Consider the following 26,929-nt stretch of genomic DNA (forward strand, 5'->3'; position numbering starts at 1 on the left):
GTTCATTAACAAGTTGAATCCATTTCCTATATTTGCAAGAAATGTAGAGAGGGCATTCCAGAGCATATTGTAATATTTACTTTAGATATCAAATATAATAAGTTAGTAGATGTTGCCAGAAATGAATTAAATTGATGAGGTAGGCATACAAAAAGATCATGTTCTTTGGCTGCATGGACAGCCATGTGATAGCATGCCCAAGACATGATGGTGTAATAGCAGAGCTTATTTTCAGAATCGTTTAGACTGGTAGACCAAGAGAAGGTAGTAGCAGCTTTGCTTCTTTTGAGGGTGTGTCCTGCAGCAAATACGACAGTCTTCACACTCTATCCTCAGGAGGTGTAAAAAGCATGATTGGAACTTAGGAATCTTGGCCAGAACAGTGCAATTGTAACAGTTATGGGAGTAGAATTGATGATAATCTGGATTGGAGGCTTTTCCCTTTAAGATCCGTGTGCCTTTCCTGCAGGTTTCAGTCCAAAAACTACCAGTATGTTCTGGCCTTGGTTTTTGCTATTGAGGGAATCAAGAAGAACTCCCACCTTTTACCCAAAGTGACCTTGGGATTTGATCTCTATAATGCCATGCACAGTGGTGTGATGGTGATGGATAATCCCTTCATCTGGCTTGTGGGCCAGAAAGGGGCATTCCTAATTACATGTGTAGGAAACAGCAAGTCTGTAGCAGTAATTTCCGGAATGAATATCGGTGTCCAAATAGTGGCACTGCTGGAACACTACAAAATTTCACAGATGAGTGTGTATGGGAAATAGAAGGAAAAAGCACATTACCTTAAGTACCTTACTCAGTGCCCAAAACTGAAATGACTGACACCTTAAGCTTTAGTCATAGTGTGTAATCTAAAGAGCAGGCATGCAGAGATTTGGAGGAGTCACCACATTTGCTCTGATGCTGAGGTATCACAGGTGAAGTGAAAATGGAAACATTTTCCTCAACCTCTGAGCTAAACTCATGACCGAGGAAGTTCTTATGTAGTGGGAGGTGATAAAAATGAGATATTCAATTTTCTGTGACACTTTCACCATTTGCTTAATTCCCTTCAGGAATAATACTGTACACTATGTCAATAACCGTACACAGATTTCTTGCATTTTCCCCTAGCTGACTCTTGGGTCTTTTAAACCTCTTCTGAGTGACAGTGGTCAGTTTCCATCCCTCTATCAGTTTGCTCCCATGGGATGCCAGTTATTGCCCACATGGGATGCCAGCACTGGCCCCAGTATCTTTTACTTGGGGAGTTTAGGCCATTTGCATTCAAGGTTACTATTGATAAGTTAGGACTTGCCTCTTCACTGGAAACACTCCTGTTGTAAACATTCCTGTTGTTTGCCTTAGATTTCCTTTGTAGTTTTATTGGGGGATTTTTGCCTTGATATTCCTGCATAATGATGGCTATCTTTCTGTATTTTTGTGTATCCCATCCATAAGCATTTTTGTAAGGCTCGGCGAGTGGTGACAAATTCTTTCAATTTCTCTTGTTGTGGAAGGTCTTAATTTCACCTTCATTCATAAATTAGAGGTTTTCACAGTACAGTATTCTGGGTTGACAGTTTTGTTTTAAGATATGGACTATGTCTCACCATTCTCTCTGAGCCTGTATTGTTTCTGATGAGAAGTCAGCTGTGAATGTAACTGGATATCCCCTGAAAGTAATCTGATGTTTCTCTCTTGCAGGATTTAGAATTTTTTTAATGTTTTACATTGAAAATTTGACTACAGTGTGTTGTGGTGAATATCTTTTCTAGTCATGTCTATAAGGAGTTCTATGTTCCTAGTGTACGTGAATGTCCCTTTCTCCTAATTGGGGAAAGTTTCTGTAATTATTTCAGTGAATCAACTTTCTAAACCATTTTCTCTTTGCATACCTTCAGGAATCTCTAAGACCCAACATGGGGTCATTTGATAGTATCCCATACATCTCCAACACTTTTTTTATTTTAAAGCTTTTATTCAATGGATGCAATTTTCATAGGTACAACTTTAAGATTATAGTGGTTCCTCTCCCATACCCACTCTCCCTTTCCAACTCCCATCCTACCTCCTACTCCCTCCCCCATCCCATTCCTTAAGATTCATTTTTAATAAGAGCAAGTCTATACTAAGTAAAGATATCAACAGTTTGCACACATACACACATACAGTGTAAAAGTTCTGTTTGAAAACAACAATTTTGCAGTTCATTCTTACAGTACAACTCATTGAGGACAGAGGTCCTACATGGGGAATAAGTACACAGTGACTCTTGTTGTTGATTTAACAATTGACACTCTTATTTATGGTATCAGTGATCACGCAAGGCTCTTGTCATGAGTTGCCAAGGCTATGGAAGACTTTTGTGACCAGAAACTCCGTCAGTATTTAGACAAGGCCATAATCAAAGTGGAAGTTCTCTGGTTACAGTGTGTGTGTACAAAGAAAGTTGATGGGTTTCTGCAAAGATGTAAGAAATACTAATAGCAGAATATAATCACTAAATGGTGCTACATTGAAGAATACAGAAGGCTGGCGCTGTGGCTCAATAGGCTAATCCTCCACCTAGCGGTGCCAGCAAACCGGGTTCTAGTCCTGGTCGGGATGCCGGATTCTTTCCCAGTTGCCCCTCTTCCAGGCCAGCTCTCTGCTGTGGCCAGGGAGTGCAGTGGAGGATGGCCCAAGTTCTTGGGCCCTGCACCCCATGGGAGACCAGGAGAAGCACCTGGCTCTTGCCATTGGATCAGCGCAGTGTGCCGGCTGTGGCGGCCATTGGAGGGTGAACCAACGGCAAAGGAAGACCTTTCTCTCTGTCTGTCTCTCTCTCTCACTATCCACTCTGCCTGTCCAAAAAAAGAATACAAAAGAAATTCAAAGATTTAGAGGGAAATATTATGAAGCATATTAAGAAATATATTAAAAATCCAAATATACGCATGGTTATTAAAATAATTCCCAACAGTTTTATTGTGGTAAACAATTTTCAGATTTGCATATTATCCAAAAATAAGGACATTGAACTTATTGGAAATGAAGATATAAAAGTGGAATTGTTTTAAAATGATAATGCAATTGTGTAATTAAGTAAGTGTATCAGTAATTGATTAAGTAGTGCTTGAATACAAGATTAAACACAGAGAAAAGTTATTTTCACTTCGCAGTTCTGGAAAATGAAGCTTGCCTTTAGAATGACTTAATCCACATCCTACCATAGAGAGTTATGCTTCACAGAGATAGCTGGATGCTTTCTCTGCACCTAAAATTCACAAACTTCCAATCCACGATATTAAGAGTGGCATAGCAGGTTAAGCCTCTGCCTGTGATGCAGGCATCCCAAATGGCACCAGTTTCAGTCCCAGCTGCTTCACTTCAAGTCCTGTTATCTGCAGATGCTTGTGCTTTGGGGCCCACACCCACTTGGGAAATCAAGAAGAAACTCCTGGTTACTGGTTTCAGATCAGCCCAGTCCAGCCATTGCAGTCTTTTGGGGTATGAACCACCAGGTGAAAGATTTTCTCTCCCTTTCTCTTCCTCTCTCTCTTTTTCCTTTCCTCTCCTCCTCCCCCGTCACTCTCCCTCTTCTTTCCTCCTTCTACTTCTCTGATTACTGTAACTCTGCCTTTCAAGTAATTGAAAATAAATAATCCGGCGCCACAGCTCACTAGGCTAATCCTCTGCCTTGTGGTGCCGGCACACCGGGTTCTAGTCCTGGTCAGGGTGCTGGATTCTGTCCCAGTTGCCCCTCTTCCAGGCCAGCTCTCTGCTGTGGCCCGGGAGTGCAGTGGAGGATGGCCCAAGTGCTTGGGCCCTGCACCCCATGGGAGACCAGGAGAAGCACCTGGCTCCTGCCATCGTATCAGCATGGTGCGCTAGCCACAGCGCGCCAGCAGTGGTGGCCATTGGAGGGTTAACCAACGGCAAAGGAAGACCTTTCTCTCTGTCTCTCTCTCTCACTGTCCACTCTGCCTGTCAAAAAATTAAAAATAAATAAATAAACTAACTTTCATTAAAAACCAACACAAGGAACCTTGACCAGTTGAAAAGGTCATGATATTATTGAGTGAATAGCACCCTTAAACAAGGGCTGCTGCTTGCTCTTGTTCAAAGTGAGGACACAGCAAATATGTGTCATGTATAAGGGTAGAGTAGTCCTCACCACATATGGAATCCTCTGGTACCTTGAACATCACTTCCCAATCCTAAAAAATCTTGAAGAATGAGTTTGTTGTGTTAAAATGACACAGGTTAAGATATACTTTTAAAGCAACATGAAGAGGTTCAGAGAGTAGGTCTTAGGGCTCTGTTATTAGAAAAAGAGAATGTACTCATCAGTATGTAAGGTACTTAGGGAGAGTAAGTAATAACTGACTAATATGAGGTAGATGGACATGAATTTTTATTTATTTTTTATTTTTAGTTTTTAATAAATTTTATGTATTTGAGAACAGAGTAACAGACAGTAGAGGGAGAGACAGATAGAAAGGTTTCCGTCTGTTGGTTTACTCCCCAAATGGCCACAATTACCAGAGCAGTGCTTATTCAAAGCCAGGGGCTAGGCATTTCTTCCCATCTCCACAGGGGTTCAGGAGTTCAAGGACTGGGGCCATACTCTCCTGCTTTCCCAGGCCATAGCAGAGAGCTAGATTGGAAGAGCAGTCAGGGCTAGAATTGGCACCCACAAGGGATTAACCTACTGAGCCACTAGCCTACCCCTGAAAAGCATAAATAATGCCTAAAAAATTCATAGATGTCATTTTTATATGTTGTCATCAACAACAAATAAGGAGTATTTGTATAACTAGCTCAGTCAGGTATTTTAGAAGGTCCTTGTAAAGCAGAAGTAACTGAACGGGGGATGATGTTACTGTAAGTTTCTCACCAGATATGGATCAGTGTGTGAAGTGTCTGGATCATCAGTATGCCAGCACAGAGCATGACTGCTGCCTGCACAAAGCTGTGGTCTTCTTGGCGTATGAAGACCCATTAGGAATGACCCTGGTCTGCACAGCTCTATGTTTTTCTGTCCTCACCACTGGGGTTCTTGGTGTCTTTGTGAAGCACCGAGACACTCCCATAGTCAAGGCTAACAATCATTGTCTCAGCTACATCCTGCTCATCGCCCTCATCTTCTGCTACCTCTGTTCCTTACTCGTCATTGGTCATCACAATACAGCCACCTGTGTCCTCCAGCAACCCACATTTGGAGTGGTGTTCCCATGTCTGTTTCCACTGTCCTGGCCAAAACTACCACTGTGCTTCTGGCCTTCAAGTCACTGGCCCTGGGAGAAGGATGAGACACTGGCTGATATCAGGGGCACCTAACTGCATTATTCCCATCTGCTCCCTGATCCAATTGGCTCTCTGTGCCATCTGGCTTGGGACTTCTCCTCTCTTTATTGACACAGATGCACACTCAGAGCATAGCCACATCATCCTGGTGTGCAACAAGGGCTCAGTCACTGCCTTCTACTGTGTCCTGGGCTACCTGGGCTCCTTGGCCATGGCCAGCTTCACTGTGGCTTTCCTAGCCAGGAATCTGCCTGACACCTTCAATGAAGCCAAGTTCATGACATTCAGCATGCTGGTGTTCATCAGTGTCTGGGTGACCTTCCTGCCTGTCTACCACAGCACCAAGGGGAAGGTCATGGTGGCTGTGGAGGTCTTCTCCAACTTGGCCTCTGGTGCAGGGCTCCTGGGCTGCATCTTTGTCCCCAAGTGCTACATTATTTTTTTTCAGACCTGAGAAGAATGCTTTGAAAGGATTAATGTATAGGACAATTTCCAAGGAAATGGATCTTCTGAAGAGTAGCTCTTAAGGCTCTCGCAGTTTTCCATGGTTAGAAACTAAAATTCAAAAAACCAGTTTTGCATTCTGATGTTATAAAATAACTTGCAGTATGTAACCGCCTTATGAACAATTTATACTTCTCTTCAAATGTTTTTGTTCTGAAGGACCAATTCACAGAAAAGAAAGGGAGAGTGGGACAAACTTTCATCTGCTGATAGATGCTGAAGATGTCTAAGTGGCCCAGCGTTGGTTCTGAAGAGAAGCCTTTGAGGCTCTCTCAGTTTCAAGGATTTGAAACTAGTATTTACAAAACTGATTTTGCATTCTGATGCTATAAAATAACTTGAACATTTTAATCACCTTATGAACATCTTACATTTCTCTTAGAAACTTTTTAATTTTCATACACTGAATAACAAAACAGAGCTATAGTGGGAAAAACCATCTGGTGATATACTCTGAAGATATCCACAGTGGTGCAGTGCTGGTTCAGGACAAAGAAAGGAGCTCAATTAAGTTTCCATGTGGGTGACAGAGACTGCAAGAGGCCATCTTCCACTGCTTTTTCTGAATCATCAGCAGGGAGCTGGATTGCAAGTGCACAACCGGGACATGGCCTGGCACCCACATAGGATGTCGGGGTTACAGGTGAAGGTTATATCCACTACACCCCAACACAGGCCGCAATTATCCTCTCTTCTTCAAAATAATACTGTGTACAAATTTCTTAGCCTGGGTTTTAAGTTCACAAATAAAACCCATCTCAGATAAAGGCTCTCCTTGAATCTTTTCATTTCTGCATTTTCATTGTCAACTGGTCAACTTCATAATATTCATATTTTAATAAAATGAGTTACATGTTTATTTGCTGTTTTCATTCATTCAGGGTCTATATTAACTTCAGATTTATAATATACTTGGAATATTTTCATGTAATCATTAGACATGTTAAATTATTTTAATATGTATATGTGTTATCCAGGAAATTCTTAATTATGATATCATTTCATATAGATTTGAAATGATGTGATAATCACACACCAGGTTTTCATTATATGTAGAACTGATTCTGCAAACTTCTTTTCCATCTGCTCATTTCTGCTTATTATCAATTTGGCTTTAGATTTACTTTTGCCAATACCAGACATAAGAAAGTGATTTTTATATCTTCTTCAGCAGAAAATAATTCAACAAAAAGTAACAATTTTAAAGTGAAGTAATGGCATTTGGACCATTCACTCTCTTGTGCAACTGTTATCTCTGTCATATTTTAAAAAATATTTCCTTTGCTACAAATCAGGTTCCTTATCCATTAATGGTCACTCTCAGTTCCTTCTCTTGTAAGTCACACACCCACCAGTCTGTTTCTGTTTCCATGGATTTAATGTCCTGAGTGCTTTGTATAAATTAAATATTAGACTCTGTGGATTTAGGTGGCCTTTGATTTTGCATGGTGTTTTCAAGGAGCATTCACATCATTGCGGGTATGTACAGTTTTTCATGACAAACTGATAATTCCTTGTAGTAATTCATTGAGTTTTGTGTGTCCAGTTAACCATACACTGACTTGTGTGTTATTTTTTACTTTGGTTGTTTGGAGACACACACTGATGTACAAGAGATTTTTGCATATTTTCTAATTTTGGAGTGTACCATTAGGTGTGGGATGTTTTGGTCATCAATGAATTTTATGTTGAATTTGCTAAGGAGGTGACAACTGTCTTCCATACCATATGTGTTGTAACTTTCTAGCATGGTTTCAAGATTCCAAATTCCCTATGGCATCTCTGACACCTGACAACTTTGAAAGTTTTTATAGCCAGTTAGTGTTTGTGAAGTAGAGGCTCCTTCTGGTGTGGAACGGCTTGTCCATACTTAGTACTGATTAGCATCATTTGTAATGTCCTTTGGTCATTTATTTATCTGTGCAGAAATATCCATCATATTATATTCCCATTGTTCATGAATTATATTTTGTTGTTACTTCTGCTTTCTAAAAATATATTTTCTTGTTTGTAAGTTACTCAATTTGTTTATATTTCAAATTTCACTTGATGTATGCAAGTTTCATGAATATCATATATACAGTTTTAGATCACAGAGATACTTCCCACCTATCCATTCATCCTGTCCACAAAAATCTGAAGCTTCTTTTTTTTAAAAAGATTTATTTATTTTATTTGAAAGAGTTAAACAGAGAGAGGAGAGGCAGAGAGAGAGAGAGGTCTTCCATCTGATGATTCACTCCCCAATTGGCCGCAATGGCCAGAGCTGTGCCGAGCCAAAGCCAGGAGCTCCTTCCAGGTCTCCCATGATTTGGGCCATCCTCCACTGCCTTCCCAGGCCACACAGAGAGCCAGACAGGAATTGGAACAAACGAGTATCAAACTGGTGCTCATATAGGATGCTGGCACTTCAGACCAGGGTGTTATCCCACTGCTCCACAGCGCAAGCCCCAATCTTATTCTTCTTCCTCCTCCCTCTCCTATTGCCACTCTTAATTTTTGCAAAGAACTGTTTTCTGGTTTACTTTATACTCAGGAGATTAACCTTACCATATGTAATGTGTTCTACAAATGGTATGAAGAAACCAACACTATTCCTCAAAATAAAGACAAACGCTATAAAAAAAAAAAAACATGAATCTCAAATTGTCAGTTTTACTCCAACATTACATTTAGGCAATTGTTATGATGGATAAGAGAATACATATGGTTTATGTCTGTTTTTGATACTGGCTGATTTCTCTTAAGTATCATGGTTTTCAGCTGCATCAATTTTGTTGCGATAGACAGGATTTCCTTTCTTTTTTTTTTCCTGCTGATTAATATTCTTAGAGTATATATACCATGGTTTCTTTATCCAGTCAGCTATTGATGGATATCTGGGTTGATTCCATTTCTTAGCTATTTTGAATTGAGCTGCAATGAGCATGGGGGTATAGATGACCCTTTTTCGTGCTGATTTCATTTTGTTTGAGGAGATTCCTAGGAATCAGTTGGATGGGTCATATGGCAGATCTATTTTCAGCTCTCATAGGTTCCTATACTGTGTTTCACAATGACTGAATCAGTTTATATTCCCACAACCTGTGGATGAGGGTACATTTTCCTTCAAATCCTCTCCAGCACAGGTTGTTTGTTGATTTCTGTAGGAGAGCCATTCGGACAGGTGAGGTGATATCAACCTAAATGCCCATCAATGGTAGAATGGATAAAGAAACTATGGATATGAACTCTATAGAATACTACACAGTGGTAAAAGCAAAAAATGAAATCTGGTTATTTGCAACAAAAAATGGAGGAATCTGGAAAACATCATGCTGAGTGAAATAAGCCAGTCCCAAAGGGACAAATATCCTATGTTCTCCCTGATCTGTGACAACTAACTGAGCACCTAAAAGGAAACCTGTAGAAGTGAAACTGACACCAGGAGAAGCAATGACTTGATTAGTGCTTTGAGCAACAGTTTACTATTTTATTCTTTTTAGTATTTTCTTTTTCTACTTAATACCATTGGTTGAACTCTTGAATTAACATTGAATTATCCTTAGGTGTTTAAAGTTAACTGAAAATTGATCCTTGTTAAAATAAGAGTGGGAGGGGCCAAACCTGTGGTGCAGCAGGTTAAAGCCATGGCCTAAAGTGTCAGTATCCCACATGGGTGCTGGTTCAAGTCCCAGCTGCTCTTCTTTGGATCCATCTCTATTCCATGGCCTGGGATAGCAGTAGAAGATGGCCCAAGTTTTTGGGCCCCTGCACCCACGTGGGAGACCTGGAAGAAGCTCCTATCTCTTGGCTTCCAATTGGTGCAGCCCCGGCCATTGCGGCCATCTGGGAAGTGATGCAGTGGGTGGAAAACCTTTCTATCTGTCTCTACCTCTCTCTGTAGCTCTGTCTTTCAAATAAATAAAATAAGCCTTTCAAAAAGAATAAGAGTGAGAATAAGAGATGGAGGAGATATACAGTTTGGCACATCCTCCCTCGGACTTATCCCTAAGGGTAAAGCTAAAAATGTGTCATGGGACTCAAAATCACATTAAATTGGCAGATATAAACACCGTCTTACTAGTTAAAGTGATCAGTTTAAGTTCATAATTCATCATAAATATAGGATTAAGTGTCAAAGGATCACATAAATAAGACCAGTGTCTGCTAATAATAATTGATAGAATTAAAAAGGAGAGAACAATCCAACATAGGATGCTGGATACACAGCAGACTCATAGAATTACAAATGCCCTAAACAGCACTTTGGCCTCAGGATCAGCTCTTAAGGCATTTGGATTTGGCTGAAAAGCTTATGAGAGGCATGGAGGCAAGGGAAGCCAAGACACTGTAGCAAAAAAAAAAAAAAAAAAAAAAAAAAGCCTAAAGAAAGATCTCTGTCAGTGAGATCCCAGCATAAATAATGGGCCATCAAAGAGGGAAGTACCTTTTTCTGAAGGGAGGAGGGATCTTCCCCTTTAATTATGGCCTTGTCTAAATAAGATTGGAGTTTGTGAACTGAAGAGGCTTCCAGGGGCTAGTGCCGTGGCTCACTTAGTTAATCCTCCGCTGTGGCACTGGCATCAAATATGGGCGCCGGGTTCTAGTCCTGGTTGCTCCTCTTCCAGTCTACCTCTGCTCTGGCCCAGGAAGGCAGTGGAGGATGGGCAAAAGTGCTTGGATGGCTGCACCCACATGGGAGACCAGGAAGAAGCAGCTGGCTCCTGGCTTCAGATCGGCATAGTTCCGGCCACAGCAGCCATTTGTGGGGTGAACAAACAAAGGAAGACATTTCTCTCTGCCTCTCTCTCTCTCACTGTCTAACTCTATTTGTAAAAAAAAAAAATAGGCTCCAAAGCCTTGGCAGCTCATGATGAAAGCCTCAGGTGATTATTGACATCATAAATAAGAGTGTCAATTGTTAAATCAATAACAGGAGTTACTGTACACTTGCTCCTATATAGGACCTCTGTCTTTAATGTGTTGTACTATGAGAATTAACGGTAAAGCTAATCTTCAAACAGGACTTTATACTTTGTGTGTCTGTGTGGGTGCAAACTGTTGTAATTTTACTTAGTATAGAGTTGATCTTCTGTATATAAAGATAATAAAATGAATCTGAGTGAAGAATGGGATGGGAGAGGGATTAAGAGATGGATGGTATGCCGGTGGGAGGGTTGTTACGGGAGGAAGAACCACTGTAATCCAAAAGTGGTACTTTTGAAATTTACATTTGTTAAATAAAAGTTTTCTATAAAAAAGAATGTAGAAGATATGTGATAAATATGAAAGAAATAGTTAAGCAAAAAAATGATGAATAGATCTGGGTGTCAAATTTTTTGAAATTCATGCATAATGTTTCATAACACACATTTTCATTACATTTTTGAAGCCTTCTCATTGCATGGAATTCATCCTTTCCAGTCCTAACCTTTATTCAGTGAATCTTGTGCATTCAGATTGACTCTACTTTTAGTTTCTACACATTAGAGAGAACGGGAGATGTTTGCTTTCTGATTTAGATTTACTTTTCTTGTTTAACTGAATAGACAACAAGTTTTGTCATTGTACTGGTAATAAATCTAACTCATCAAGACATTATATTTTCAATTTTATGCAAGTCAGTGAATTTTGTGTGTTTTGTGCCTATACTTCATCTCAATTTGCATGAGCCTGTATTCAAAATCTCACTAATGGCATCAGAGCATTGACTAGGCAATGGAGAATGTGTTTTGCTTAAAATATTAGGGAACTCATTGATAGAAGTTTGAGTTTAGGAAACTTCTGAGTGGGATAACAGAGTTCTCTTCCATGCTCTCTTGTTTACCTCCTCATTAGATTTACTCCATTAGTGATACCTCACACTGATATGCAAGCACAAATGATTAGTCAGTGTTGATCATCATTATTGCTTACAAGACATGCTATCCATTTTGTTCAGTTGTGTTGTGCAGTCTCTTGGTTTTGCAAAGTGTTAAAGGTATGTAGCTGCCCTGATGGTGTCCTACATGAGTCCTTGAAGTCATTTACATTCAAGAAGTACAAGTATCTGTATGCATCATCCTGCCCTTGGTGTTTGTCGTGGTGGGAATAAAGTGATGACTTCCAGCTAGTCTTGTCTGCCTTATAGTAAAAAGTGAGAAGTCCTCAAATAGTCCCTAGTTCTCATGAGAGTATTAACCAAGGTTTTAGTGTGAAAACAGATTACCATGAGATTACCATGGTTAACAGCAATGTGGAAGGGCTTCATATTTTACAACTGAAGATGTGATGATTTGACATACAGAATGAAACTCCTGAATTCAGGGTGATTACTGGTTCCACAGTGCTTGAGAATCAGAAGGCCTATTGGGTATCTTTGTAAACAGGATCTGCTTTGGGTCTGTGTGGCATCAAGGCAATGTGTGGCTCCCCAGAACATGGGGTCTGGAGGCTGCCCTATTGTTCTTTGGGTCTTTGAAGTGTGTTACACTGGATTTTTCTGGTCTGAAAACTTTCTGAGAAACTCACCTGATGCCTCTCTTCATGCCCTCTGATGCAATCCAGGTACATAATTGCCAAAAGTTCATGGAGAGGTTTATTGACAAAGCCCATGGACCAAAAGTAACTAATAGAATTTATGCCCTTGAGTCTTTGTACCCATGGACTTGGAGGAAATACTTGCACCTGGGGTGAAGAGGATGATTCACAAACATGTTTTCCTTCTTGTGTTTTTCATCAGGACAGAAGCCCTGAGCTGCAGAGCCTCAGGGTAGAAAGGCTTCCAGATTCCCACATGGACGAATGGACAGATGGTAGAAAGAAATCAGATTGAGCAGTATTAAAATGGCTTGATGTGAGGAATCACACACACACACACACACACACACACACATGCTATTTGTATGCACATGCATGACCCTTCAAGTTCCACTATGGTTGTGTCCTAGGGTTTTCACAGACTTTGAAGATGTTCCCTTTGAATTTTCTATTGCTCTTTTTGCAATTGTGTCTCCTTGTGACTTGTCATGATGATCAGAACTGCTTTTTCCAGATGGAACGGAGTTATTACAAGGATGGAGATATTGAGATCGCTGCTTTTTTCCCCATTTACATATACCTTGTGGACAGAATGATTAATATTTTCAAAAACCATGTCACATTCAAAGGGTAAGTTCTCTTTGCCATAATCATTTTCCTTGATTTACATAATAGATGCTTGCTATTGGGTCTGCAGATGGATAGACACATGCTTTGTGTGTCCCTGCCCTTTCCATTTCTGTCCCACCTAAAAAGTTCTGATAATTAACTTGGGGCATGTGGAAGACATTTCTTTCTGCCTGGCACATTGAATTGTTCAGGGAAATGTTATCTCATCATAGGAGAAAGGAGAGTCTGGTTGGGATCTTCTTGTCCTTTGCTGTCCACGTTCATCTGCTCAGGGGCCTATTGTGCCTCAGTAGCAGGTTCTTACAGAACCCATGCACTGAAATGAACAACCCTGAGTTACATGAGCTCTTCCACATGTGCTCACAAACTTTTCTGCTACATATTAGATTTGGGGCCATGAGCTCACTTCATTTCTTCTACAGTCAAAAAGAAGAAAAGATATTCAAGAAAGTAAGATTTTACTAGGTAAAAGTAACCTCAGGCCACAAGTATAATAATAATTGTATGTTAATGATGAATATACCCATCAGAACTGTAATGGTTGGAATCTACACATTCAGGATGCACCCCTGATTCTTTTTCTGGAAAAATACATTTCAGAAGAGGGATTATTCTGCTTCTGCACATCTTTAAGATACAGTCTACCTGTAGCTAAATATAAATGTTTCATATATATTTATATAGGAATATTTCATGCCTCCAGAATATAGTATCTTGTAGGACAGTGAAATTGTTTTCCTCACATCTGTTTATTTTGGTGCTAATTTCTAATTGGTTTCTACTCTAAGCTATAAAAGTAGGTTGATGATACATAGATCTTTGATAGAAGGTAGATATTAGGACATATATCATTGCAGTATCATTAAAGCCAATGGAATTTAGAATTATAGTTGGTGCCACAAAGGTGAGACAACTGATCAAGTATTTTAGGCATTTGTCCTAAGTTCTATCCAGAAAAAATCTAATGGATACCAGCTTGGTATAATGATATTATTCACGTCACATGATTTTTATGAATTTGCCTATTTTGATAGTGCACATGACATCCCAATTATGAAATATTTATTTATTATTAGTAGTGGTATTTCCCATGGTTATGCATGCAGTACATCATTTACATGTACCCTAAATGATGGAGACCAGAAGAGTGTAAATTTCCCGTAGTAGGAATAAAGTCTATGAATAGAGCCCAGGTTCCTCCAAGATGTATACCTTGCCAACTGGAGATCATAACCAAATCTTAGCAAACCCAGGAGAAAATGCCTGTGTTAATGATACTTGGGAATATAATATAAGATTCAAGAACTTTAGAATACCCAATAATTATTTATAAACTGTTCTTAGAGATAAGAAACACAACATAAAACAGATTGAAAAGGCAACTCTCAAAAATGCCCAGTGTGTCCAAAAATCTTTTAGACCTTTTCTACCAATGGCAGCGGGAATAAGAAATGAGAGGTTAAGGAATTGATGGAAATGTAAAGAATGAGGAGGGGAACAGAGAAATATGAACTACAAAATAGAATATTATTTGATACTCTTAGCAAGGATTTTTAGTGTTCTTCATTCTGTACACAAAGTATGAGTGAAATATTTGGATAACAAATATTTATAGAAATGAGATTTATACAAAACAATAGATATTGAGCAACTCTTTACATGGTAATGGATATCTATATATAAATATATAGGCAGAATATGTATATAATATGCATGCATACATACATATTATGTTGCAACATGAACCAAGTAAAGAAAAACTGTCACTTCCTCTGGAGCACACAGTGACCCTTAATATCAGTGTACATGACCTAGTCTATTCATAATGACTCAACACAGAGTAAATCTGAAATACATACAAGGGGCTCCTCATTTACACACTTTGTGAAATGTCAGAACCTGGAAAGTAGAAATGCTTCATGTTCTTTGCATGGAAGGATATTTATGTTTGGTTCTGTAGGGAAAATTGGGTGAATAAGGCCAGTTTGGAGTATATACTTATACCACTGATAATGATTTACTTTAATATATACCTAGTGTTCAAAGTAAATGCATGACTGTCTTAATTGTAAAGCATTACAAATCCAACTGGGGAGTGTTTCAGGCTTTTCTAAAGTGTCCCTCCCTTTTCACTGATTTCCTTCTTTCAAGCTCTGAATCTGATTTCATTTTCCTGGCTTGTGATGGTGGTTGATGGGTGAGTTTGTTGGGGAAGAGATTTTTCAGGATATATCCAGACTTACATCTACCATTCTCAGTGCTTTGACGTCATCCTTCTATGTGATCACATAGCCTTCAGTTGAGTTACTCTCTTTTCCCATTACAACCTGCAGCCTTATGATCATAGGACTCCTATTTCAAGAAGCATATAATGATGTGATAAGATGAAGCATCATTGTAGTTTCCAAATATAGGAGTATTTGTAGAGGCAGTGCTAAAGATGCACCTTTCCTTGTCAAGTTTTCTTTGAAACTTGAATGTTCTTTCTAGGTGTGCATAAACTTTTGAAAGGGCATTCCAGAGCATATTATAGCATTTAGATATCAAATATAAAAACTTAGAAGACGTAGTTGTTGCCAGAGATGATTTAAATTGATAGGTTTATATTAAAAAATAAGATCATTTTCTTTGTCTGCATGGACAGCCATGTGATAACATGCCCAAGACATTATAATGTAAAAGCAGATCTTATTTTCAGAATCATTTAGGCTGGGAGACCGAGATCAAGGGAGTAGCAGCTATGGTTCTGGTGAAGACATGTGTCCTGCAAATTCAACACTCTTAACACGCTGTCCTCAGCAAATGTGCAGATAATCATTAGAACATATGAATCTTTGGCCAAGACCAATCCATCTGTTACAGTTATTACAGAAGAATTGATGATAATCTGGATTTGAGGCTTCTCCCTTAAAGATCCTTGTGCCTTTCATACAGGTTTCAGTCCAAAAACTACCAGTATGTTCTGGCCTTGGTTTTTGCTATTGAGGAGATCAACAAGAACCCCCAGCTTTTACCCAATGTGACCTTGGGATTTGATCTCTATAATGTCATGCACAGTGACATGATGGTGATGCAGAATCCCTTCATCTGGCTTGCAGGACTAGAAGAGGATGTTCCTAATTACATGTGTAGGAAATGGAGCAAGTCTGTAGCTGTAATATCAGGAACAAGCATTGCTGTCCAAGTAGGGACACTGCTGGAACTCTACAAAATTCCACAGGTGAGTGTGTAAGTGAAAGAGAGGGATAAAACACATCACCTGAGGTGCCTGACTTAGACCCAAAAATTTAAGTGACAGAACCAAATACACTTGCCACAGCATGTGATCAAAAGCGAAGGTGTATAGAGATTAGGTGGGTTAGCCACATATTGTCAGAAGCAGAGTGTTGGCGAGTGAAAAGGAGAAATGTTTTCCTTAATCTGTGAATGTAATGTCTCAGGAACTAGGATGTTTTCATGCAGGGGGATGAGAAAAATGAAATATTGTAAAATCTTCTGATGCTTCCATCATCTGCTTAATTTCTTCAGGAGTAAGATAGTACACTATGGCAATATACTTACACAAATTTCTTGCATTTTCTCTTAGCTGACTCTTGGGTCTTTTGAACCACTTCTGAGTGACAGTGGTCAGTTTCCTTCCCTCTATCTGATGGCCCCCAAAGACACTTCTCTGGCCCTTGGCATAGTCTCCTTGATGCTTCATTTCAGCTGGACGTGGGTGGGTTTGGCCATCTCAGACCTCCCAAAAGGTATTCAGTTTATGTCCAATTTGAAAGTAGAGCTGCAGAAGAATGGCATCTGTGTGGACTTTGTGGAACTGATCCCAGTCACTGAGGAGTCTTATTTTTCACTCCAGAATAGGTTTCATATCCAGATCCTAAAATCATCAGCAAATGTGGTGATTCTTTTCTGTGACACTGATTCACTCATAGGCATCAGCTTTTCAACATGGGAACATGTAATGACATGGAAAGTCTGGGTCACCACCTCACAATGGGATTTTGCCAGCGATGAGCATCATATCCTGCTCCACTCATTCCATGGGACTCTCATTTTTTCACACCACCATGGTGAGATCTCTGGTTTCAAAAACTTTCTTCAGACAGCTAATCCTTCCAAATACCCAGAAGACATTTACCTCTTAAGATTCTGGTTATTGGTATTTGATTGCTCAGTTACTGGGGCATCCTGTAAAACTTTGCAGAACTGTCCACTGAATGCCTCCTTGGAATCCTTGCCTCCACATTGTTTTGATATGAGCATGAGTGATGGGAGTTACAACATATATAATGCTGTGTATGCTGTGGCCCACAGCATACATGAGATGCTTCTACAATTGTTAGAAATGCAGCCAGTGAACAATGGGGCAAAGGTGGCATTTTCTCCCTGGCAGGTAATTTGGTTTCCATTGTATGACATGTACTCCTGATGTGATCCCCTTAAGAGCTTCTGCCGGTGTTCAAACCAAGTAGCTTGGGAACATTTCTCCAATCACAAGATATATATGAGCCTCTGCTTGTAATTTGTCATAAGACACAGGGTTCCATTGACAAGTGGGAAGGTAACTTGGATAAGCTTCAGTGTTGTGTCTTAAAAAGTACTCTCCCATCATGTCTGTTTAATTAGGACTTGTGAATACCTAGACTCTGTCATCTGTTTTCAGTCTCAACGATAAAAAATTATTACTTTTTAGTGTCAAATGTTGTTGAGTATGTTCATCCACAATGTACATAAGACATCTCATTAAATTGCATATTTTTTATCCTGGTAACTGTACTACAGATGGTTGTCCTAGGTACACTGAGAAAATAAGTGAGTGTTGGTAGCATGGAGTCCACAGTTGGAAATGATCAGAATCTCACAGTTAGATATTTTTGATTGCCCTAGTTTTTAGATGAAAATGAGTGAAATCATACTTACTTTGATGTAGTTCTCATCAGGTTTTTAGTTTTTTTTTTTTTTTTAACTTTTATTTAATGCATATAAATTTCCAAAGTACGACTTATGGATTACAATGGCTTTCCCCCCATACCGTCCCTCCCACCCACAACCCTCCCCTTTCCCACTCCCTCTCCCCTTCCATTCACATCAAGATTCATTTTCGATTATCTTAATATACAGAAGATCAGCTTAGTATACATTAAGTATGGATTTCAACAGTTTGCTCCCACACAGAAACATAAAGTGAAAAATAATAGATGATTTTTTAAAATGATGATGAAATCAGAGCAGACCTATTGTCATGTTTAATCCCAGTGAGAGTCAAGTTGGGAATTGATAATTTCTTTTTTTTTTTTTTTTACAGAGGATCAGTTTAGTATGCATTAAGTAAGGATTTCAACAGTTTGCACCCCCATAGAAACACAAAGTGAAATATATTATTTGAGTACTCGTTATAGCATTAAATCTCAATGTACAGCACATTAAGGACAGAAATCCTACATGAGGAGTAAGTGCACAGTGACTCCTGTTGTTGACTTTACCAATTGACACTCCTGTCTATGGCATCAGTAATCTCCCTATGCTCCAGTCATGAGTTTCCAAGGCTATGGAAGCCCTCTGAGTTCTCCGATTCTTATCTTGTTTAGACAAGCTCATAGTCAAAGTGGAGGTTCTCTCCTCCCTTCAGAGAAAGGTACCTCCTTCTTTGATGGCCTGTTCTTTCCACTGGGATCTCACTCGCAGAGATCTTTTGCCAGAGTGTCTTGGCTTTCCATGCCTGAAATACTCTCATGAGCTTTTCAGCCAGCTCCGAATGCCTTTAGGGCTGATTCTGAGGCCAGAGTGCTATTTAGGACATCTGCCATTCTAGATCAGCATAGCCCTGACTGTTAATGAACAACTAAATACATTATCCCTCTTAGTAGTTTTTTTTATCTGTTCTACTTAATATGACTGGTTTAGATCTGTAATTGATGCACAGTTATTCTTAAGTGTTGAAAATTAACTGAAATGTGATCCCTGTTGAACATGGTGGTGGGAATGGGAGAGGGAAGAGATGTATAATTTGGGACATGCTCAGGCTGACTTGCCCCAAGTGGTGGAGTTGGAAGCATACCAGGGGATTCCAATTCAATCCCATTGAGGTGGCATGTACCAATGCCATCTCACTGTTCTAGGTGATCAGTTTCAGTTCACAGTTGGTCATGGTGAAGGGACTAGGAGTCAAAGGGAGCACATAGACAAGTCTAGTACCTGCTAACGCTAACTGATGGAGTAAATAAAGGGGAGAGTGATCCAACATGGGAAGTGAGAATCTCAGCAGACTCATAGGTTTTTAGTTTTAATTCATTGGGTAGCTATAAAAAGTTCCCTTTGTTTATTTGTGATTACATACAAAAGGCTTTCTCTAACCTGGGTTTGATGTGTTATTGCTTGGGCAGTCTTCATGTGAATATGATGTATTTTTTCAGTTGCACCCGTTTCTCAAGAACCTCCAATTTACCAATCCTGTGGGTGACCTAGTGAATTTGAATCACATGACGAATTTGGAAGCTGAATATGACATTCTCAACTTTTGGAATTTTCCATATGGTGTTGGACGTAAGGTTAAAGTAGGACAGTTTTCCCCTTATGCCTCACAGAGCCAGAAGTTGTCTCTCTCTGAGAATTTGATAGAATGGGCCACAGGAATTACAGAGGTAAGTTGCAGCTGATCATAAGGTTCACAATGCACATTGTTACCCACAATTCATATGGGGATTTGTGCCACTTGGCTTATTAAAAACACACTTAGAGACATTAAACTACACCGCTTCCAATCTAAATACTTTCTTATGTTTTTAGTGTCTGAGGTTGGACAGTACATGCACTTGTTCCTCCACATGTTTTGAATCTATTTATTTAGAAAATAAACTTGCATGCCATCATTGTGTCAGAAATAGGTATTTACAGTTTAAGTGAACAGGTTGTGCAGGACTTGAAAGCACTCTACATGGAACATAAGCAATAGTCCCAACTCTGACCCACACTCATCTGATTTTTCTCAGACTTCACACTCAGTATGCAGTGAGAGTTGTAGCCCTGGATTCAGGAAAACCCCTCTGGAGGGAAAGCCTACCTGTTGTTTTGATTGCACACCTTGTTCTGAGAATGAGATTTCCAATCAGACTGGTAAGTCAGTGCCAGCCTCATGGAGAAGTTAACACCTGTTTCTTAAAATATTCCTCTTCTCCATGGAAAGAAAAGGATGTGGAGTATGACTGCTGAGAAGATTCTTTTCACCTTCTGGTAGAAGTTAAACCTTATATTCAGTAATAACCCTTAAAATGATAAAAGTTTGGACACTATACTTTACTGCATGTAGTATTTGCAAAATCATTTAGGTAAATTCACGTCTGTGTTCCTTGTACATGAATAGATAAAATGCTTTCACCTAATTCAAGCATAGCATGCTTGGAGTGAGAAAGCACAACTCTCATCAAACTGTGTGTAATTTGAAAAACTGTATTAGAAATTATACAGTATATCATGCTGAGGATAATACTCATCAGATATCATAAACGAGCTAACCTTAGCCTTTGAGCAAAATCATTGCATATCAAAATATAAAGCTTCAGGAACATTCATATGCTTACACTCATACACACTCATGAGTAAAATTTATTTTGAAAGAATACAGGCTGACATCCATGGTAAAAAGTATGCATATCAAGGTAGGTCAATGACAGCAAATTCAACACAAGTGCTTGAAGATTGGTTGTGGACATATGAGGAAACTGAAGTAAATAAAAATTGGAAGAGCTTACAGTTGGTGATCATAAAACAAGCAAAATTTATGAACCTCAGCCAGTTGGAACAGTACTAAAAACCAGATTACAATGTCTGTGTGTGTAACACAAAGAGAGCTGAAGAGGTCTCTGTACAGATATAAAAGATACTAATATTAATATTCGAACATGTTAATCATTTAATGGTGATAGATTGAAGAATATAGAAGAAATTCAAAAATTTCCAGATAGAATTATTATGAAATACTTTCTGAAATATTTGAAAAGTCTAAGTAACCTCACAGTTATTAAAATAATTCCCAATACTTTTATTGAGATAAACACCTTTATCAAACGTTCACATAGGAAAGGAACTCTTTTTCTCAATTCCTGTACAGAATAGGAAAATTTCTGTTTCTTCTACAGGAACATCTTTTTTTTTAAACTTTTATTTAATGAATATAAATTTCCAAAGTACGGTTTATGGATTACAATGGCTTACCCCCCATAACGTCCCTCCCACATGCAACCCTCCCCTTTCCCATTCCCTCTCCCCTTCCATTCATATGAGGATTCATTTTCAATTATCTTTATCTACAGAAGATCAGTTTAGCATACATGAAGTAAAGATTTCAACAGTTTGTTCCCACACAGAAACATAAAGTGAAAAATAATAGATGATTTTTTTAAAGGATGAGGAAATCAGATCAGACCTATTGTCATGTTTAATCCCAGTGAGAGTCAAGTTGGGAATTGATAATTTCTTTTTTCTTTTTCATTTTTTTTTCCAGAAGATCAGTTTAGTATACATTAAGTAAAGATTTCAACAGTTTGCACCCCCATAGAAACACAAAGTGAAATATACTGTATGAGCACTCATTATAGCATTAAATCTCAATGTACAGCACATTAAGGACAGAAATCCTACATGAGGAGTAAGTGCACAGTGACTCCTGTTGTTGACTTTACAAATTGACACTCCTGTTTATGGCATCAGTAATCTCCCTATGCTCCAGTCAAGAGTTTCAAAGGCTATGGAAGCCTTTTGAGTTCTCCGACTCTTACCTTGATTAGACAAGGCCATGGTCAAAGTGGAAGTTCTCTCCTCCCTTCAGCGAAAGGTACCTCCTTCTCACTCAGAGAGACATTTCATTTAGGTGTTTTTTCTTTTTTTTTTTTTTTTCTCCAGAGTGTCCTGGCTTTCCATGCCTGAAATACTCTCATGAGCTTTTCAGCTAGATCCGAATGCCTTTAGGGCTGATTCTGAGGCCACAGTGCTGTTTAGGACATCTGCCATTCTATGAGTCTGCTGAGTATCTCCCTTCCCATGTTGGATCACTCTCCCCTTTATTTATTCTTTCGGTTAGTATTAGCAGGTACTAGACTTGTTTATGTGCTCCCTTTGACTCTTAGTCCTTTCATTATGATCAATTGTGAACTGAAATTGATCACTTGGAATAGTGAGATGGCATTGGTACATGCCGCCTTGATGGGATTGAATTGGAATCCCTTTGTATGGTTCTAACTCTACCATTTGGGGCAAGTCAGCTTGAGCATGTCCCAAATAATACATCTCTTCCCTCTCTTATTCCCACTCTTATGTTTAACAGGGATGACATTTCAGTTAAATTTCAACACTTAAGAATAACTGTGTATTAATTACAGAATTAAACCAGTCATATTAAGTAGAACCAACAAAAAAATACTAAGAGGGATAATGTATTAAGTTGTTCATTAACAGTCAGTGCTATGCTGATCAAGTCACCATTTCTCATAGTGTCCATTTCACTTAAGCAGGTTTCCTTTTTGGTGTTCAGTCAGTCATCACGGATCAGGGAGAACATATGGTTTTTGTCCCTTTGGGACTGGCTTATTTCACTCAGCATGATGTGTTCCAGATTCCTCCATTTTGTTGCAAATGACTGGATTTCGTTGTTTCTTACTGCGGTATAGTATTCTAAAGAGTACATATCCCATAATTTCTTTATCCAGTCTACCATTGATGGGCATTTAGGTTGGTTCCAGGTCTTGGCTATTGTGAATTGTGCTGCAATAAACATTAGGGTGCAGACTGCTTTTTTGTTTGCCAATTTCATTTCACTTGGGTAAATTCCAAGGAGTGGGATGGCTGGGTCGAACGGTAGGGCTATCTTCAGGTTTCTGAGGAATCTCCAGACTGACTTCCATAGTGTCTTGACCAGTTTGCTTTCCCACCAACAGTGGGTTAGTGTACCTTTTTCCCCACATTCTCGCCATCATCTATTGTTGGTAGATTTCTGAATGTGAGCCATTCTAACCGGGGTGAGGTGAAACCTCACTGTGGTTTTGATTTGCATTTCCCTGATTGCTAGTGACCTTGAACATTTTTTCATGTGCCTGTTGGCCATTTGGATTTCCTCTTTTGAAAAATGTCTATTGAGGTCCTTGGCCCATCTCTTAAGTGGGTTGTTGGTTTTGTTTTTGTTGAGTTTCTTGATCTCTTTGTAGATTCTGGTTATTAACCCTTTATCTGTTGCATAGTTTGCAAATAGTTTTTCCCATTCTGTCCATTGTCTCTTCACTCTTCTGACTGTTTCTTTTGCAGTACAGAAACTTCTCAATATGATGCAATCCCAATAGTTGATTTTGGCTTTGACTGCCTGTGCCTCCCGGGTCTTTTCCAGAAACTCTTTGCCTGTGCCAATAATTGAAGGGTTTCTCCAATGTTCTCTAATAACTTGATGGTGTCAGTTCGTAGATTTAGGTCTTTAATCCATGTTGAGTGGATTTTTGTGTAAGGTGTAAGGTAGGGGTCTTGCTTGATGCTGCTGCATGTGGAAATCCAGTTTTCCCAGCACCATTTATTGAATAGAGTGTCGTTGCTCCAGGAATTGGTTTTAGATCCTTGATCAAATATAAGTTGGCTGTAGATGTTTGGGTTGATTTCTGGTGTTTCAATTCTGTTCCATTGGTCTATCCATCTGTTTCTGTACCAGTACCATGTTGTTTTGATTACGACTGCCCTGTAGTATGTCCTGAAATCTGATATTGAGATGCCGCCGCTTTGTTGTTGTTGTTGTTATTGTTGTTGTTGTTGTACAAGATTGCTTTAGCTATTCGAGGTCTCTTGTGCCTCCATATAAATTTCAGCATCATTTTCTCTAGATCTGAGAAGAATGTCTTTGGTATCCTGATTGGAATTGCATTGAATCTATTAATTGCTTTTGGGAGAATGGACATTTTGATGATGTTGATTCTTCCAATCCATGAGCATGCAAGATTTTTCCATTTTTTGGTATCCTCTTCTATTTCTTTCTTTAAGATTTTGTAATTCTCATCATAGAGATCTTTAACGTCCTTGGTTAAGTTTATTCCAAGGTATTTGATTTTTTTTTTTAGCTATTGTGAATGGGATTGATCTTAGCAGTTCTTTCTCAGTCATGGCATTGCTTGTGTATACAAAGGCTGTTGATTTTTGTGCATTGATTTTATACCCTGCTACATTGCCAAACTCCTCTATGAGTTCCAATAGTCTCTTAAAAGAGTTCTTTGGATCCTCTAAGTAAAGAATCATATCTTCTGCAAAGAAGGACAGTTTGACTTCTTCCTTCTCAATTTGTATTCCTTTAATTTCTTTTTCTTGTCTGATGGCTCTGGCTAAAACTTCCAGAACTATGTTAAATAGCAGTGGTGAGAGTGGGCATCCCTGCCTGGTGCCAGATCTCAGTGGAAATGCTTCCAACTTTTCCCCATTCAATAGGATGCTGGCTGTGGGTTTTTCATAAATTGCTTTGATTATATTGAGGAATGTTCCTTCTATACCCAATTTGCTTAGAGTTTTCATCATGAAAGGGTGTTGTATTTTATCAAATGCTTTCTCGGCGTCTATTGAGATAATCATATGGTTTTTCTTTTGCAGTCTGTTAATGTGGTGAATCACATTGATTGATTTGTGAATTTTGAACCACCCCTGCATACCAGGGATGAATCCCACTTGGTCTGGGTGGATGATTTTTCTGTTGTGTTGTTGTAGTCTATTGGCCAGAATTTTATTGAGGATTTTTGCATCTATGTTCATTAGGGATATGGGTCTACAATTTTCTTTCAGTGCTGCATCTTTCTCTGGCTTAGGGATTAAGGTGATGCTGGATTCATAGAAAGAATTTGGGAGGATTCCCTCTTTTTCGATTGTTCTGAATAGTTTGAGAAGAAATGGGATTAGTTCTTCTTTAAATGTCTGTTAGAATTCAGCAGCTGGCGCTGCGGCTCAACAGGCTAATCCTCCACCTAGAGGCGCTGACACACTGGGTTCTAGTCCCTCTCGGGGCACCGGATTCTGTCCTGGTTGCCCCTCTTCCAGGCCAGCTCTCTGCTGTGGCCCGGGAGTGCAGTGGAGGATGGCCCAAGTGCTTTGGCCCTGTACCACATGGGAGGCCAGCATAAGCACCTGGCTCCTGCCATTGGATCAGTGTGGTGTGCCGGCCATGGCGGCCATTGGAGGGTGAACCAACGGCAAAAGTTAGACCTCTCTCTCCGTCTCTCACTGTCTACAGGAACATCTTAACTTGTTTGATCAAATACTGCCAGATATTTCAGCAAAATGAAATTGTAAGACACTGTTGTTGAAATAAATTCACACATAGAAATTTTAAACAATGTAAACCCAACAGTATTTTTAAATAGGTTACATTATGCCCAATGTCTTGCATAAAGTATAATTCAGTTTATAATCCTTGAAAAATAGTAATAAGAATGAGCATTTCTGAAGAAAACCATTTAATAAATTTAAGTGATCTAAGAATTATAAAAAAAGAACAAAACAACACAAAATGCCAAAAAGAAGGATCAGTTTTCAATCCTAAAGTGTATTTTAGAATGCCAGAAACATGAAAGTTATGGCTGAAGATTGTATACAAAGTTGCAGAAAGAATGTAACTTCTGCAGGAAATTACCCATTGGTCTCTTTGTGTATATAATAAAAATGAAAGCCATGCAAGTTATTATAAAGGAAGATTTAAAATGGCATCATTCTCAACTGATATTGGGATGGTGTAATACAATCAAAAATCAGTAATTGAGTTAAGTAGTGCTGGAATACTAGATTAAATACAAAAAGAGATATTTTTGCTTATCAATTCTGGAAAACAAAGCTCTGAAAGATGAGCACATGTAATGTCTCAAAAGTATGAACTATCCAAAAATAAGACCACCTAAACTTTGGAAGACATCTGCAGGTTGTGACAACTGACATTGATGGAGAAATGTATGGAAAAAGAAGCGGATACTGGCAGAGATGGAGATAAAATTCATGTTCAAGAATAAAAAGGCAGCAAAGTGGAAATATGCCAGTAGGGTTCAAGGTGATCTACAGACAGACTTTGATTACAGGCAGCATCCCAGTGTGTTCCTTGATGGAAATCTGCTCAAGGGTGGCATCTTATCCAGAATGTATCAAGTGCACAACTCTTCTGTGTTTCTCTAGAGCTTAATCACCTGTTTTCTAATGGTGATCTCTCAATCAGTGCTTGCCCATAGAATGACTATCCAGATCCTACCTTAGAGAGATGTGGTTTAGTGAGATCGTTGTGTGCTTTCTGTGCACCCAAAATTCACAAAGTCAATCTCCCAGTGCATGACACTAAGAGTGGGAACCTGGGGCCAGTGCTGCATCATAGTAGTTGAAGCCTCTGACTGGGATGCCAGCATCCCAGTTGGGCAGCGGTTCCAGTCTCAGCTGCTTCACTTCCAATGCAGCTCTCTGCTGATGCTTAGGAAAGCAATAGAAGACAGCCCAAGTTTCTGAGTCCACACCATGTAGGAGACCCAGAAGAAGCTCCCATTTATTGCCCTAAGACAGCCTAGTTCCATTTATTGCCATCATTTGGGGTGTGAATCACTGGTGGAAGATGTCTTTCTTTCTCTTTTTCACTCTTTTCCTTTCTCCCTCTCTTTTTCTCCCTGCCCTCCTGTCCTTCTCTCTCTCCCTCTCCCTCTCTCTCCCTCGTACTTCTCTGCCTCCTTCTGAAACTCTGCATTTCCATTAAATTATAAATAAATAAAAACACTCATTAGAAATAAAGACTGGAGCCCTTTGGTCATTGATTAGGCAATGAGAGTACAGAGGGAATAACACCAATAAAACAAGGGCTCACTGCAGGCATGGAAAGCGAACACTCTCACCAAAAAATAGCCTACATGGAGGATCTCTGTGAGACCCCAGTGGAAAGAAATGATCGTCACAGAAGGATATACTCTTCTCAGAAGGGAAGAGAGAACATCAACTTTGCTTATGGCAGTGTCCACATGCTGATGGAGTCTATGGTTAC

General features: G+C 39.2%; 1 protein-coding gene across 1 annotated transcript in view; it reads left to right on the forward strand.

The window, feature by feature from the left end:
• LOC127482607 (vomeronasal type-2 receptor 116-like) overlaps window positions 1-26,929 on the forward strand; it is a 77,833-nt gene that overhangs the window by 48,819 nt on the left and 2,085 nt on the right. The window contains exons 6-10 of the mRNA XM_070067504.1: window positions 12,800-12,915; window positions 16,014-16,135; window positions 16,502-17,308; window positions 19,329-19,556; window positions 19,905-20,028. Coding sequence (XP_069923605.1) covers window positions 12,900-12,915; window positions 16,014-16,135; window positions 16,502-17,308; window positions 19,329-19,556; window positions 19,905-20,028 — 1,297 coding nt within the window. The 5' untranslated portion in view covers window positions 12,800-12,899. The remainder of the gene's footprint in view (window positions 1-12,799; window positions 12,916-16,013; window positions 16,136-16,501; window positions 17,309-19,328; window positions 19,557-19,904; window positions 20,029-26,929) is intronic.

Source organism: Oryctolagus cuniculus (assembly GCF_964237555.1).
Source record: "Oryctolagus cuniculus chromosome 16 unlocalized genomic scaffold, mOryCun1.1 SUPER_16_unloc_1, whole genome shotgun sequence".
Lineage (NCBI taxonomy): Eukaryota > Metazoa > Chordata > Mammalia > Lagomorpha > Leporidae > Oryctolagus > Oryctolagus cuniculus.